General features: G+C 41.4%; 1 protein-coding gene across 3 annotated transcripts in view; it reads right to left on the bottom strand.

Annotated features, from left to right (window-relative positions):
* The window catches only part of kars1 (lysyl-tRNA synthetase 1), a 30,976-nt gene extending 15,481 nt beyond the window's left edge, over positions 1-15,495 (bottom strand). Inside the window, exons 1-9 of one of the 3 annotated variants that reach the window (XM_072517961.1) lie at positions 15,370-15,448; positions 12,252-12,424; positions 10,980-11,124; positions 10,212-10,377; positions 5,615-5,708; positions 4,688-4,874; positions 2,524-2,649; positions 1,408-1,527; positions 427-589 (exon numbers count right to left, since the gene is read on the bottom strand). In XM_072517961.1, the coding sequence (XP_072374062.1) occupies positions 427-589; positions 1,408-1,527; positions 2,524-2,649; positions 4,688-4,874; positions 5,615-5,708; positions 10,212-10,377; positions 10,980-11,124; positions 12,252-12,406 (1,156 nt within the window). In that variant the 5' untranslated portion in view covers positions 12,407-12,424; positions 15,370-15,448. Of the gene's footprint in view, positions 1-426; positions 590-1,407; positions 1,528-2,523; positions 2,650-4,687; positions 4,875-5,614; positions 5,709-10,211; positions 10,378-10,979; positions 11,125-12,251; positions 12,425-15,365 lie in introns of all 3 variants that reach the window. The other 2 variants (XM_072517962.1, XM_072517963.1) reach the window with 2 other exon arrangements.
* Between the last annotated feature and the right edge of the window lie 202 nt (positions 15,496-15,697).

The following is a 15,697-nucleotide window of genomic DNA, read 5'->3' as shown; positions in this document are numbered from 1 at the left end:
CAGTGCCAGGTTAGCATTTGTTTTGAGACAGCATTTGGGGACTGCAATTTCCCTCAGTGCCCCTGAAATATGGCAGAAGGAAGAGAATTGTGACAGCCAGATTGCGACTCCTGATCATTATGCAGCATTTCTTGTTAGAAAGCAGAGCCGTGCCAATCAGGTTAGAATAGGACTGAATTTAGATGGCCAGACAAGTTTAAAATCTCACCAACACTTTGTTGAAATTTATTCATGAATAATGATCACTTGGACACAATTGCAGAATGAGTGCATTATTTTCCAGCAAAAACACACCACCTTTGAGATAAGAAGCGAACGATGGAACCAAGATCACATCACGCAGAAGATAACAATCATTCATTAAGGTTTGTAATGCAATCGTCCTATAATTTATTTGAGTATGCTACCAAGAATCACATTACGAACCTGAGAGAAGTCTTTCCGTGATTTCCATCAGGTCATTGTAATCAGCATAGGCCATGTAAAATTCGCAAGTGGTAAATTCTGGATTGTGAGTAAGATCAATACCTTCATTCCTAAACTGGCGACCAATTTCATACACTCTATCAAGACCTCCTACAACCAACATCTGAAAAGAGAAGATATCTTATTTAAAGGAGATCCCCTCGGGTTATACAGCCAATTGAAATTACCAATTCTTTCCACAAGTCAGGCTACAACTCAAAACCACAAATTGCAATGAGAGATTTCACATTTATATCAAAGACAATTTACTTTATGGCAAACTGACTCATCCAGTAGTGTTCCAACAAGAGAGAAACTGAGCAGAATATTGTTTATAGGATTTAGTGAGTTTTCTTTTAAATACTGTTTATAAACTTTCAGTGAACATTTATTTTTAAATATATCCCTTCATTTTTAATTTATATGCTTAACTATTTATTGATCTGTAAAAAAGTAGTCGCCATAGTCCCAGGTGACCAACTAAGCCATTAATCAGTACCTTGACATTGTCCACAAACAAAAATTTAACAGTCAATTAAATTACAAACTGATTTCAAATTAATGAAACAAAATGCTGCGCTTCAAATATTTCATGATACAGTAGCTTAGTTGGTTAGACAGCTGGTTTGTGATGGAGACCAAGACCAACAGTGTGGGTTCAATTCCCGTACCGGCTGAGATTATTCAGGAAGCCATGTCTTCTCAACCTTGCCCCTCGCCGGAGGTGTGGTGATTTTCAGGTTAAATCAGTCAGCTCTGCCTCTCAAAGGCAAAAAACAGCCAGTGGTCATCTGGGACTATGGCGACTTTACTTTTTACAGATCAATAAATAGTTATCCGTATAAATTATGAAGTATGAAGTGCTTCGGGACATTCCAAGAATATGAAAGGTGCTCCATAAATTTTGATCCTTTTTTCACACTAGAGAAACTGTGCTTGTACCTTGTGGTAAAGCTCTGGAGCAATTCGCATGTACAAATCCATGTCCAGCTCATTATGGTGTGTAATGAAAGGCTTGGCAACTGCTCCACCTGGAATTATATTCATCATGGGTGTCTCCACCTGTAGAAAATGTTAAATTAACATAAATTAGAACCCGATTCCATCAAGAAAGATGGAGGAGATCCACTAAAATGCAAATTACAAGAATATTGTTAAAACTACATTCAACTTTTATAATATTGACATAATATAATAATAGTCTTTATTGTCACAAGTAGACATCAATGAAGTTACTGTGAAAAGCACTCCCCTACTTCACAGTCTGTGGCTGTGGCGCATTAAATTATGGGCATATCCTAGCAGGACAAAAATCACAAAAGCAGCAATCCTCTCAAAGGCAGAGTTCCATGACAGTTAGCACTCATCAGAGACAGCTTCATTGGCTCATGTCTGCAGGATGGAAGACAGTCACCTAACCAAGGACTCCCTGAATGGCAGCGCAGCCAGAAACAGACAACCAATAGGTCACCCAAAACTCCACTTCAAAGATGCTTGCGTGCATGACATGAAGGCCTTAGATATCGATTATCACACCAAGTCAGGAGCTGAAGGCAAGAGGAAAACAGCGACGCCTCCTGTGGACTGATGTGTCCACCACCATGTCCAGTGGCTACAACAGCTTGACAACTGATGCCAACACCAGAAACAACAACCCACAATACCTGCTAGCAACATATGTGGCACTTGTGGTAAAACCACATGCCATTTGATACTATGTTACATTAGTGAATAAGAAAGTACGAAGAAACAAGGATTAGCCTCTTCAGCTACCAGCAAAGGTGCGCCATCTGAAGACACCCATCTAAAATTGATTAGTTTGCTCTGTGCCATCAACTTTTGTAGATGGAAAGTTGCCATAAAAGCAAACTTTCTTTCCAACTCACTGGTTTAAGAGTTTTGAGGCGCACACAATAAAATGCACTATGTGTCACCGATATCACTAAAATAATGTTGTTTTTTAAATTCCAGAGTTGCACTCTCACCTAAAAGTCATCGAAATACATGCTATTCAATAATAGGATATATTTGCAAATAAGAAAATACAAAGAAACTTGCCTCAAGAAATCCCAGATTATCCAAGAAGGTCCGTAGATAGGTGATGATTTTGGACCGGTTGATGAACTTCTGCCTTACATAATCGTTTAAAATCAGGTCCAAATACCTCTGACGATACCTAGTTTCCTGTCAGCAGTAAAGAAAAAAATAAACACTTGTGCTTTAAAAAAAAAAAATCCCCCGAAAAGATTGCTACTGTCCAAAAAGCTGGACAGGCAGCTTCTTTCCAGACATTTAGAAATATACTGCTCCCAAATGCTCAAAAAGTTACACAGGTGATTTCCCATCCTTGGTACTTTCTTTTGACTGGATAGGTCCAAGAGCCCACCACTACCAGAAAATGAAGCACCAGTGAAGCTAAAGCTAAAAGGAACTGTAATCATACAGAAGTTACAAACACACGTGGCTGAGAGTGCAGCTCAACAGTACAAGGTATCCATTGATTAGTTTGCTCTGTGCCATCAACTTTTGTAGATGGAAAGTTGCCATAAAAGCAAACTTTCTTTCCAACTCACTGGTTTAAGAGTTTTGAGGCGCACACAATAAAATGCACTATGTGTCCTGGGATTGACCCAGACAATAGTAATTTACATTTAATGTTATTTCTTTTGGTCTTGTCAAAATGGGTCGATCAAGACTTAGGCCCAACAAACCAAATGCCCTGACTTTTCTTTGGACGGATGAAACAGACCAAAAAAACCCAAATATGTTCGAGCGAATTTAAGCATATTGAAGATATATCTAAGTTGGGTGCAATGTCAGCCAGCGAGTCACTGGGCAGGAGGAAAGAATGAAAAGAGGAGATCGAAACATTCTGGGTAAAGCAGCTGTTACAGTGCTGTCCAGCAGGTGGAGACTTTGCATCTCTTTAAAGATCTTAGGCGGGATTCTCCACTCCCGCGCCGAAGTGGCCGCGCCATCGTGAACGCCATCGAGGTTCACGATGGCGCGAAACAGCCCCGGACCCGACCGATTCAGGCCCCGACAAAGGGCCAGGATCGGGGCCGCGTCATCTACACGCGCCAGGCCTTGTCGCCCACGTAAAGCCGGCGCCGCATAGATGACACGGCCGGCGCCACATAACAGGCGTCATCTGCGCATGCGCGGGTTGGCCAGCGACAACCCGCCCATGCGTGGTTGCCGTCCTCTCCAAATCCGCCCCACAAGAAGATGGCGAACGGATCTTGCGGGGCCGCGGAAGGAAGGAGGTCCTCCTTCAGAGAGGATGGCCCGACGATCGGTGGGCACCGATCGTGGGCCACCCCACATTTAAGGTACCCCCCCGGTGCAGGATCCCCCCCTCGCCCCCCCCCCCACAGCGTTCACGCACCGCTCACGACGGCAGCGACCAGGTGTGGACGGCGCCGGGGGGAACCCGCCGTTTTGGCCTTGCCGCTCAGCCCATCCGGGCCTGAGAATAGCGGGGGTGCCGGAGAATCGCCATTTTCGGTGTCTCCGGCGATTCTCCGGCCTGCAAAACTCGACCGGGCCGTTCCCGCCGCTTGGGAGAATCGCGGGAGGGCGTCGGACCGGCGTCCCGGGAAATTTTGCCGGCTCCGGCGATTCTCCCAACCGGCGTGGGAGTGGAGAATGTGAAATAATGAGCAGCACAGGACTTGTAAAAGAAAATTGAATGTTAAAGAAGTTAAGGATCTAATGAATGACCACAAATATGAAATTATCACTTGAGTGGAAAGCAACAGAAATGCAATTTAAAATACAGCTTCTGAATAAAAATCAGGTGTGTGTTCTTTCAAGAAAGTGAAAGATTCATTACTGACAAGTGGTGTAGGCACAAGTATACTGCAGCAAGCACTTTGGACAAGAGAACACACACCAATTCACTAAATTGTGCATCCTGCTGGACTTACTTAACTCTTGGGAGTAGCATCTGAAATGTTGTATGCAACGTCATAAAATAATAGGTTGAGCTTTGGAGACTTTAGCTGAAAATTGTATGAATAGATTGGAATCCTGTAGATTTTGCCAATTTTATTTTAAAAACTGAACAAAAATGGGAAATACAGATTTTGGCTTTGGATTATACAGTACTTACTCCTAATTTGTTAAAAGGAAATTCAATGGTCTTAATCAAGAGTATGAATTGTTAATTGTTTTACTGTAACACCATGAAGTCATTTTCATTTTGAGCAATGCATTTTACCTTGTCTCGGAGTCCAAAGTGCAAGTGAGGCAGCATGTGCAGGCAAGGAGAAAGAAGTGTCATCTCTCTGGGGATTATACTCAGCTCTCCCTTTTTGGTCTTTCCTGGGTTTCCTTGCACTCCAATAATATCACCACGTCGCAATTTATTGTTGATCTTGATGAATTCTTCTTCAGATTTGTAATTTCTGAAATAATGATTTAAAAACTCAATATACGAGTTGTGCACTTAAAGAAAACGTACATAATTTTCCTGATTTCTACAGTAAACATTAAAAAGCGCTCGTCAAGTAGCTGCAGCTAATAGAAGATACAATTTGTCAAATTGTATGTTTAACCTGCATGTTTAACCATTTTGGTAGTAGTATTAAACAACTCAAAATAAAATAAATGACTTTTAAGAAGAAAATATTCCAGCAATTTTAAGTTTCAAAAGTAGGCAAACAGCATGTAAAATGTGATCGGAGTTGCAGTATTTTGCAACACTCCGTACGTAAAGAATAAATCTGATTAAATTGGAAGTTTCAATTCCTTCTCATAGAATCACCGCCGCAGTGCAGGAAGCCATTCGGCCCAAGAGCCTGCACCGACCCTTCTTGAAAGAGTACCCTACCTAGACCCCAACCATCCTCATAACCCCACCTAACCTTTTGGACACTAAGGGGCAATTTCGCATGACCAATCCACCTAACCCACACATCTTTGGACTGCAGGAAAAAACAGGAGCACCCACGCAGACACTAGGAAAAAATGCAAACTCCACACAGTCACCCGAGGCTGGAATTGAACCTGGGTCCCTGGCACTGAGGCAGCAGTGCTAATCACTATGCCACCATGCTGCACCATACTCATGTACATAAAGAATGCATCTGATTAAATTGGATGGTTCAATTCACCCAATAAATAACATCTGCACAATTTAACTTACTTGGAATTAGCCATAACTTGTAGTTTAACTCCTTCACCACGGAGGTCGTAGAAAATTAGTTTGGCACCGGAGGCTCGTTTAGCATGGACACGACCTAGAAAAGAGTGTCGCAATATTCTTCAATATAAATTCCCAAATTCACATTTAAATCTGTAAAAATGGGTGCTATGTTGAATAAAGAAAAAATATTATTTTTTGTAAAAGAACTTTGCCCGTAGAAAGTGAACTGGATGTCAATTTTGTTTACATCTATAATTGTGGCACCAATACGGAATAATCAAAGTAACCAATAGGATTTGATTGCACACTTATGCAAGTTGTGTTAAATTGGAAAGGTGAGTTATATTTTGTGTTAGAGTTAGTGAGTTTTAATTAATAGTAAATGACAACCAAATTGATCTGTGAGCAATACTCCATTCATCATTACTAACTCCCAAACCTTTGCCAAATAATTAGGAACAGTAGTAGCCATTCAGCTCCTCGCGCATTTTCCCCTCATGATTGATCTGTAATCCAACTCCATTTATCCATCTTTGATCCATATCCTTTGATGCCATTACCCCGAAAAAATCTACTCATCTGAAAATTTGAAGATTTCAACTGACCCAGCATCTATTACCATTTGAGCGAGTTCCAGACTTCCACTAGTGTGAAAAAGTGCTTCTGATTTCACTGCCTAAGTTTTAAACCCTCTTGACCAGACAAAATACATCTACCCTGGTACTGAATCTTTCATTTTAAATAAACAGATGTTTGGTAGTACAGAACTCGAGTATTGTTGAGAAGAGATATGCTGTCAAAGCTTTTTGTCTTGCACTCATTAGGACAGATTTGTAAGAATATCAATTGTGAAGGAAACAACAATTTAAATTAAGTGAGAAGAGTGAGCTCACTGGTTGGCAAATGGACTCAGATTAGTAGAGATATTGTCATGTTCTCCATGGCTGTGCTTCTAAGAGTTCACTTGCCAACCAGTCAGCACTTTTTTCTCATGCAGCATAAATTGTTCTTCCCTTCACAATTGATACTTAGAAACTGTGTGATGAGTGCAAGACGAAAAGCTTTGACAGCATGTCTCTTTTTTTCAAACAATACTAACTTTAAATATCTCTATTAGATCATTCTCAATCTTCTAAATATGAAGGGATGCAAGCCAAGTTGATGCAACCTGCCCTCAAAATGTTAAGCTTTTCAGCTTAAAACAAGGACAGCATTTTCCCGAAGTTTCGTACCCAAAGTGGAACACACTCCACACAAAGGCTGTGTACAACTGAAAAATCACTTCCGAATTCTACCCTCAAGGTAAAGGCTAACATTCTATTAGTCTTTTTCAATACATTTTGTATCCGTGTATTATTTTTCAGTCATTTGTGTACATAGATATCCAAATTCCTTTACTTTTTCATAGCTCCCAGTCTATCTCACAATTATGAAAATATTCCAGTTTGTCACTCTTGGTTCCAAATTGGGTGATCGCAAAATGAACTGCCATCTGCCATAGTTTTTCATGCTCATTTATCTCTACATCCCTTTGAAATCTTCCTCACTATCATTGATACAACTTATTGTGCCTCTTAAAAAATACTGTCATCTGAGAATTTGGATCTACAACACTTTTTTATTCAAGTCATTAATTTCAATCGGTTCATGACTCTTCCCTATATTATGGTCACTATGTGGAAGATGATCTTTTAACTTCAGATTTCTAACTAATTGTGGATTATTACACATCACTAAATTCAGTAATGGTCTATTCCTTCAATCAGTTATAAATCATACCGGTGTAGAAAATTATTTTGAATACATTTTTATAGATTCACTGCTTTTATTATTTGAGCTGTTCTGTTGCTTCCAGACAAGGTGAAAAGTAAAATCTCCCATAAAGCCATTTTGTTTTTGCTAATTGCTTCTCCGATTTCTCTGGTTATAATTCTATCTTCTAAATAGCTAGTAAACATAATAATAATCTTTATTAGTGTCACTAGTAGGCTTACATTAACACTGCAATGAAGTTACTGTGAAAATCCCCTAGTCACCACATTCCAGCGCCTGTTCGGGTACACAGAGGGGGAGTTCAGAATGTCCAATTCACCTAGCAAACACGTCTTTCGGGACTTGTGGGAGGAAACTGGAACACGTGGAGGAAATCCACATGGACACGGGGAGAATGTGCAGACTCCGCACAGACAGTGACCCAAGCCGGGAATCGAATCTGGGTCCCTGGTGCTGTGAAGCAACACAGAGCTTTATCCCACCGTCACTAGTGATCAACCGGCAGCAGGTAGGAAAGTCACCTGATTGAGGGACCCAGCATTGGAAAGGCAGTCTAACAGAGAGCCATCCCCTGCCCTTTCTTGGGATCCTCATTTTAGCATAGCCAGCAATCATTCCCTGTCTTCATTCATCTGTGGCCTGGTCCCTCAGCAATCCCAGACTGCTGGAGATTGCATTACTGACAGTTGCCACCCCTTCTGGTGGTGCTGACAGGCAATTGAGAGCTGCCAGCCTCTTGATTGGATGGCAGCTTTCAAGGTCCTAAATCTTGGGGATGGCCTGTCTATAAGCAGTTAATGGGCTCTTATTTCTGACAGGCATCACTGGGTTCCAACTAATTCTCCATCTGACAGGCAAAAGCCCTGTTGTTAATATTAAAATATATTCAACTATCAAATGACCCTTCCTGTAAAGCTTTCTTTCTATGTTAACTGTCTTTTATCACTATAGCTGCTCCCTTTCTTCTGCAATTTCCCAGTGATCCTGTGGCTGGGAATGTTTAGCTCCCAAGCTTGCTCAGGCAGTAGCCATATTAAGGGTTATCCAATCAGTTCCACTCCTTTGTTCCTTCCCCACCCCATAGCCTTGCAAATGTTCCTTCTAAGAATACATCCTCTTCCTATTTGAAGTTACTATTGAATCTGTTTCTACCACTTTCAGGCAACGTATCCTAGATCATAACAATTCATTGACCAAGTGTCCTCATTGTCAATCTGTCTTTTTGCCAATTATTAAGTATCCTCTGGTTACCGATGCTCTGACTAGTGGAGCGTACTTTCCCAATTTGCTCCAAAAATCAACAAATTTTGAGCATTTCTACTAAATCGCTCCTTATCCTTCTCTGCTCCAAGGAGACCAATCTGAGCTTCCCCAACTTCATTCCATTCTAGAAAATCTCCTCTAGAAACACTCCAAAACCCTGACACACTTTCTAACTTGTGGTGCCCAGACATGGACACAATAGCAGAGGTCTAACCAGTATTTCAACAATGTTTATCAGAAATTGCTTAGTTTTACACTTTGTTGTTTATAAATGAGAAATGCCAATAAAAAGATTTTTTTTAAAAAGGTTTTACACTTTATGCCTTTATTTATAAAGCCAAGGATACTCATATCCGTACATCAACTCAACAAAGAACAAAGAACAATGTACAGCACAGGAACAGGCCCTTCGGCCCTCCAAGCCCGTGCCGACCATGCTGCCCGACTAAACTACAATCTTCTACACTTCCTGGGTCCGTATCCTTCTATTCCCATCCTATTCATATATTTATCAAGATGCCCCTTAAAATGTCCCTATCGTCCCTGCTTCCACTACCTCCTCCGGTAGCGAGTTCCAGGCACCCACTACCCTCTGCGTAAAAAACTTGCCTCGTACATCTACTCTAAACCTTGCCCCTCTCACCTTAAACCTATGCCCCCTAGTAATTGACCCCTCTACCCTGGGGAAAAGCCTCTGACTATCCACTCTGTCTATGCCCCTCATAATTTTGTATACCTCTATCAGGTCGCCCCTCAACCTCCTTCGTTCCAGTGAGAACAAACCGAGTTTATTCAATCGCTCCTCATAGCTAATGCCCTCCATACCAGGCAACATTCTGGTAAATCTCTTCTGCACCCTCTCTAAAGCCTCCACATCCTTCTGGTAGTGTGGCGACTGCAAGATGTGTATGTAAGCCACCATGTCCACTGTCACTGTGCCCCCCCCAAAACTCTCTGTTCCTGTATCCACTTTCAAATTGTATAATTTAGTTTATACTCGCTCTCTCTCTCTCCTTGTTCTTTACAATTTTCCTTTTAAATGTTGAAATTGTACCATTTATTAGGCTGATGCCATGTCTGCATGGGTCCCAACCCCCACAAAAAGATGTGCAGGGTAAGTGGATTGGCTATGCTAAATTGCCCCTTAATTGGAAAAAATAATTGGTACTCAAATTTATTTAAAAAAATTATTAGGCTGGTGATTATGGTTGGTTCAGATTTTCCCAAGGTTGTGAATGTCTCAAATCATTTCCACATTAACTTTTGACAAAAGTATATTTGAAGAAAAGTTAAAAATCTAAAAGTAGCGGCAGCACGGTGGCGCAGTGGTTAGCATTGCCGTCTCACGGCGCTGAGGTCCCAGGTTCGATCCCGGCCCGTGTGGAGTCTGCACATTCTCCCCGTGTTTGCGTGGGTTTCGCCCCCCACAACCCAAAAGATGTGCAGGCTAGGTGGATTGGCCACGCTAAATTGCCCCTTAATTGAAAAAAATGAATTGGGTACTCCAAATTTATTTTTTAAAAATCTAAAAGCAAAAAGTGCCGATTTGAAAACATCTCACCTGCCACAGACAAAGTGACATCAGAGAGTTGATCACCAGGCTGCAGAATGTTGTACTTTTCAATGAACTCCGTTAAGGACATATCAACATGGAATTTATGAGGATATGGATTCTCATTAGTCCCCTTCAGTTGCTGGATGGCCTGTGTTCGAATTTTGAAGTATTGCTGAAAAGGAAGAGTACAAAACATTTTGCAATGTACTCTGTGGAAAATATGCTCAAGATATTTAAACAAAATATACTCAATAACATGGAAAAATGCCCCAAGGTGTTTCTCAGTAGCATAACCAGATGAACACGAGGAGCTAAGGAAACAGATATTAGGAGTGATGATCAAAAGTTTGATCATGGAAATAGGTTTTAAGGATGATCTTACAGAAGAGCAGTGAGAGAGATTTCGCAAGGGATTTTCAGAACACATGGCCCAATGATGCTGCAAGAGAGGAAAGATGCAGAAGGGGCGAGAGATGGAAGAATTCAGATTTTGGGATGGGAATGTTGATGGATTGAAGGCAATTACAGAGATATGAATGGGTACCTTGGTCCTCAAAATTCAAAAAGAAAGAATTGAACCATTTGATTACTATTAACTGGATCTTATTATGCTTCAACTTGTCTTTTATGTGACAGCCACATCCCATCCTGGTCTCACCTCGTGAGCGCCCTGCCAACACCGCTAAATTCTTTGAACCACACCACTCCACAGATATTCACGTTATTCATTCCGGTGGCATTATACTGACATTTTAATAAAGTCATCACACTCACATTAGGATCAAGGGTTTCTTCATCTCCACTTATATCAATCCCGTCAACCTTCTTGGTTTCGAGAGCTTGCTTTTCAGTTAATTCTTTAGTTTTAATTTCCTTCTCCACAGCTTTCTTCTCAGCTTTCATACGCCTCTTCTGTTCACTACAAAAATTAGAATATGGAAATGTAAACTTAATTCCACAAGTAAAACAGCTAAACAGATTTAGTCATGGGGAGTTATTGCTCTGAAACAGCATTAAGATATTTCTAAACTAGGGGCCAAAAGGGTTGGCACCATCAAAGACGAGTGGAAGACAGAAAAGAAAAGAACATGTCAATTTTCCACATATATTAATTATTGAATTTCTTCACAAAAGATGTAAAATATATATATATTTTCAAAGAATCACCATTAATTTAAATTCAAAAGAACCTTCAGGAACAAAATGCAAACCCACAACATGTCCAAATCAAAAAACTTTAATGCTGAACACCTACATACGAAAACATGTTTATAGAAAATGGTAACTTTTAACAGGATGTCCACCACGAATATCGAAAGCATTAAACAAAGCAACAGACACTATATAAGAAATGAAAGTGAAACAGAGGTCATAGAAATTCCAGTTCTGTGCCACAGGAATGTAGCCCTCCCTGTGCAATTTTCCCAAATGCTCCCCACCCAGGTGAAGCTTTATACCCACACACTGCAGAGATATATCTGCTTCAGACAAATATTTGATACACTATTGAAGTATCAACAAATGCAATTCTGCATAGAATGTGACATTAATAAGTTTGCTGAGGTGAAAACAAAATGTAATAATATTACAGTCAAACACATGCTCAGATAGAGAGCGAATCCAAAAGTGAAAACAACATTGAGCTGCATTTTAAGTAGGTATTTGTAAACTGTCTCCTTGTTGGTTCAGTCCCTCACAACCCAACAAATCCCACTTCCCACCAGATTAGCTGTGGGGTCTCTATGATGGTAAGCCTGTCGGTGCACAGTTGACCTTCTTCAAAATTGAATCAGGCTGTGCATGGAAGGACGCGTTCTTGCAGTCCAGCTGTTTTGAAAACGAGCAGAAGAGGAGCCATTGTTGCAGGTCAGCTGTTTTGAAAACAAGCCAGAGTTCCATATCAAAAATTATGAGTTTTTATTCTACCTCAGCATGCCGTGTTCCTGATTCTTGTTTGTATCAATTCAAATGCTCATTTATCATGAAAAAAGGTTGGGAATTGAACAAATTTTGAAATGTCTAAACACGAAACAAAGCATCACCAACCTTTTTTCATTAAGCAATCTCTTCTGGAGAAGAGGAGTAAAAGTAGTAAGGCTCTGTATTGGCACCTTTCCCCAGTGACCCCTGACCTGCTGCCCAAGAAGCCTATGGAGGCAGCTGGTCATCATACTGAACTGTGTCATAGCGGGTTGTCCCATATACAAAGCATTTAACACCTAGTGAAAGACAAAATAAATAGAATCAGACTATTAAAGCTCAATCAGCATGGTTAAGGTTAGCTGCAAGTTCAGTTGGCAGTTGAGGCAGCAAATGCAATGTTAACATTCATGTTGAGAGGGCTAGAATACAAGAGCAGGGATGTACTGTTGAAGCTGTTTGTGAGCAGTTGTGGGCCCCATTTTAAAGAAGAATATGCTAGCCTTGGAGGATCCAGAGGAGATTCATAAGAATGATCACCGTAATGAAGGACTTGTCATAGGAGGAGCAGTTGAGTCTGTACTCAGATGGAGTTTTGAAGGATGGGAGGTGGGGGGGGGGTCTCATTGAAACTTACAGAATACTGAGAGGCCTAGATAGAGAGTGAACATGGAGAGGATGGTTCCACCAGTAGGAGAAACTAGAATTCGAGGGCACAGCCTCAAACTGAAGGGACAATCCTTTAAAACGGAGATGAGAAGGAATTTCTTCAGCCAGAGGGTGGTGAATCTGTGGAACTTTTTGCCGCAGAAGGCTGTGGAGGCCGTCACTGAGTGTCTTTAAGACAGAGATAGATAGGTTCTTGATTAATAAGGGGATCAGGGGTTATGGGGAGGAGAAACCTGTTGGCCTTGATTGAATGGCAGAGCAGACTCAATAGGCTGAATGGCCGAATTCTGCTCCTGTGTCTTATGGTTAATTTGGTCAAATCTAATTGCAGTAAAATAAGCCTCTAAACTGTGATTCAAATCATTTTCAGCTGTTGTTAAAGGGAAAGAAGATAAAAGATAAAACAGATTTCATTGTAAACGTTAGGATAAAGATTTAAGCATGCTTTTTTACGAGCTGTCAGGTTGAAGAACAGGCTGAGTTTTTCTGTAGAAATAATGGAAAGGTTAACAGCACTCACCATTATTAAAGTGTAATTCTGGGGCAGCACGGTGGCACAATGGTTAGCATTGCTGTCTCATGGCGCTGAGGTCCCAGGTTCGATCCCGGCTCTGGGTCACGGTCCGTGTGGAGTTTACACATTCTCCCCGTGTTTGCGTGGGTTTCGCCCCCACAACCCAAAAGACGTAAAGGGTAGGTGGATTGGCCACACTAAATTGCCCCGTAATTGGAAAAAATGAATTGGGTACTCTAAATTTTTTTTAAAAATTAAAACGTTTTTTTTTTTTTTAAATTTAGAGTACCCAATTCATTTTGTCCAATTAAGGGGCAATTCAGCATCGTCACAAACACATCTCCCTCTTTTTAATTGAATTTATTGAGATTTAACGTAACAAGACCACAGGAAGGTGCACTGCCCTGGGTGTGGTTAAGGGTGTTTGGGACCCAGCTGAGGGTATAGGTTTTGGGGTGTGCTAATTATTGTTAAAAGACCACCGCAAGAAAAAGTAAATGCTCAACATCCATGCATAGAGGGAAACAGGAAAAAAAGCACTGGGTCAATAAATCGTTTGACATAACTTGATACTGCTAAAAGCCCCACCAGAAAAGAAGGGAGAAACAGGATAAAGCCATGGTAAAATGGTGCACCTCTTCCCACAGAGTGATTGCTCAGAATTACCACAAAGAGTTAAGATTTCATTTTTTGCTCTATGTTTGCTCACCAGCAACAATGCCATTGTAAGCTGGGCCCAACCCCAGCCCACTCCGACCGCCATGGTTAAACAAAGATTTTGTTCAATTTATCTCTGCTCCTCTTTGCAAAACATTAATCAGGACCCTCCAGGGACATGGTGCAACATATATCCCAAGAAAAGACAAATATGAAATGTGCATCGGGATAAAATAAAGGATTGCAAGATGCAAAAATCCTCCTTCCTTTAACTCCCTCACTCACTCACTTAACTCTCAGCCCTCTCGTTCAAAGTGCTAGGATGCCAGTATTTAAATACTCCGAGTTGGGTGAGCCCATGTCACACAATGGTAGGATGCTATTAAAATGAATTTTTTTTGCACAAGTAAAATCACACTGCCAACTGGATTTTTTTTACAATAGTTTTATGGCTATCATTAGATTTTAATTCCAGATATTTATTGGATTCAATTGGCGGGATTCAAATGCGGGTTCCCAGAGTATTACTCTGGGTCACCAATCCAGTGACAACCACTACTCCACTAAAAGTACAATGAGAATGCCTGTACTGGGATGATTGCTCTTTGTAAGAATGGCAATTTATGTCAATATATTTATTGCTACTTTGGCAAATATGTTTAGCTCTGAAGTGAATTTAGTTTTTTTTAAAAACTCTTTCCACTTGTTCTTCCTCAGGCAGGGCAAAAAAAACACACCCTAAAAGCTGTTGAACCGCAGTTTCTACCCAATTTAAACGCCGTGTTATTTACTGTCCCAAATGGGTGTTAAAACTAACACTTTGGGAATCTTGACGAAGCGAACCTATTTCCCACGAGCCACACCTCGGTTTAAATGTTTTATTTGCAAGCGCTGTGATTTCTGGAAAAGGGGCTTTTGAGAAGCTGGAAGCGAAATGTCTCCTTAAACTATGCGGGGAGGTTGTCGCTGCAAGTGAAGGGGTTTCGATCCAGTCCCGATCAAATGGAGATGGTGCGAGGCAGGCTCGGTGTTCCTACACACCTGCTGCCTTCATCGGCGTGGCATTCGTGCACTTTCCGATGAACAAATCCTCACTACCAGAAAATCGAAAGAGCTCGGTGTGTGTGATGGAGATGGGACCGGAACGATGGCCGCAGAGACACATAGGACGCGTAGTTCTTTGCAACATCACTGCCCGCACACTTCGGCCGAAACGAACTACAAAGGCCAGCATGCTCCGCGCGGGACTGACGCAACCGCACGAGCAGAGAAAGGCGCACGCGAGGATACCGGTGTTCGGGCCTCGCTCTTTAGCCGTTGGGACGACCTGGGATGGGTCGAGACTTAGAAACAGGAATCGCCTGGTCGTCGCATTCAAGGGCGCCTGGAAGCGCGCTCACCTACTTTTTGCTCAATTTGCCGTCTCCGCTGCTCGCTGCCGCCTCGCTGTCCGCCATGTTCAATAAGAAGCTGGCAATGGGGGCGTGTTCAGGTTCGCTTTAATTCCTTCCGGCGGTCCTTGGGGGCGGAGGAAAGGAAGCATTTTCACAATTCATGACTAAAACTGAAACTCATTTGTGTTTCAGAATGTTACCGACTTTGGAAAAGTTAAATATCATCCCTTCAAAAGAGTCATCAATTAATAATCATGAGCGCCCATCACTTCTTACATTACGAAGTCTTACAACACCAGGTTAAAGACGTGTGAATTACATCAAGCCAGGACAGTTGG

The sequence above is a fragment of the Scyliorhinus torazame genome, chromosome 10 (genome assembly GCF_047496885.1).
Source record: "Scyliorhinus torazame isolate Kashiwa2021f chromosome 10, sScyTor2.1, whole genome shotgun sequence".
NCBI classification, from domain to species: domain Eukaryota; kingdom Metazoa; phylum Chordata; class Chondrichthyes; order Carcharhiniformes; family Scyliorhinidae; genus Scyliorhinus; species Scyliorhinus torazame.
The sequence above is the reverse complement of the archived record's forward strand: the minus strand, read 5'-3'. Positions and strand labels throughout refer to the sequence as shown.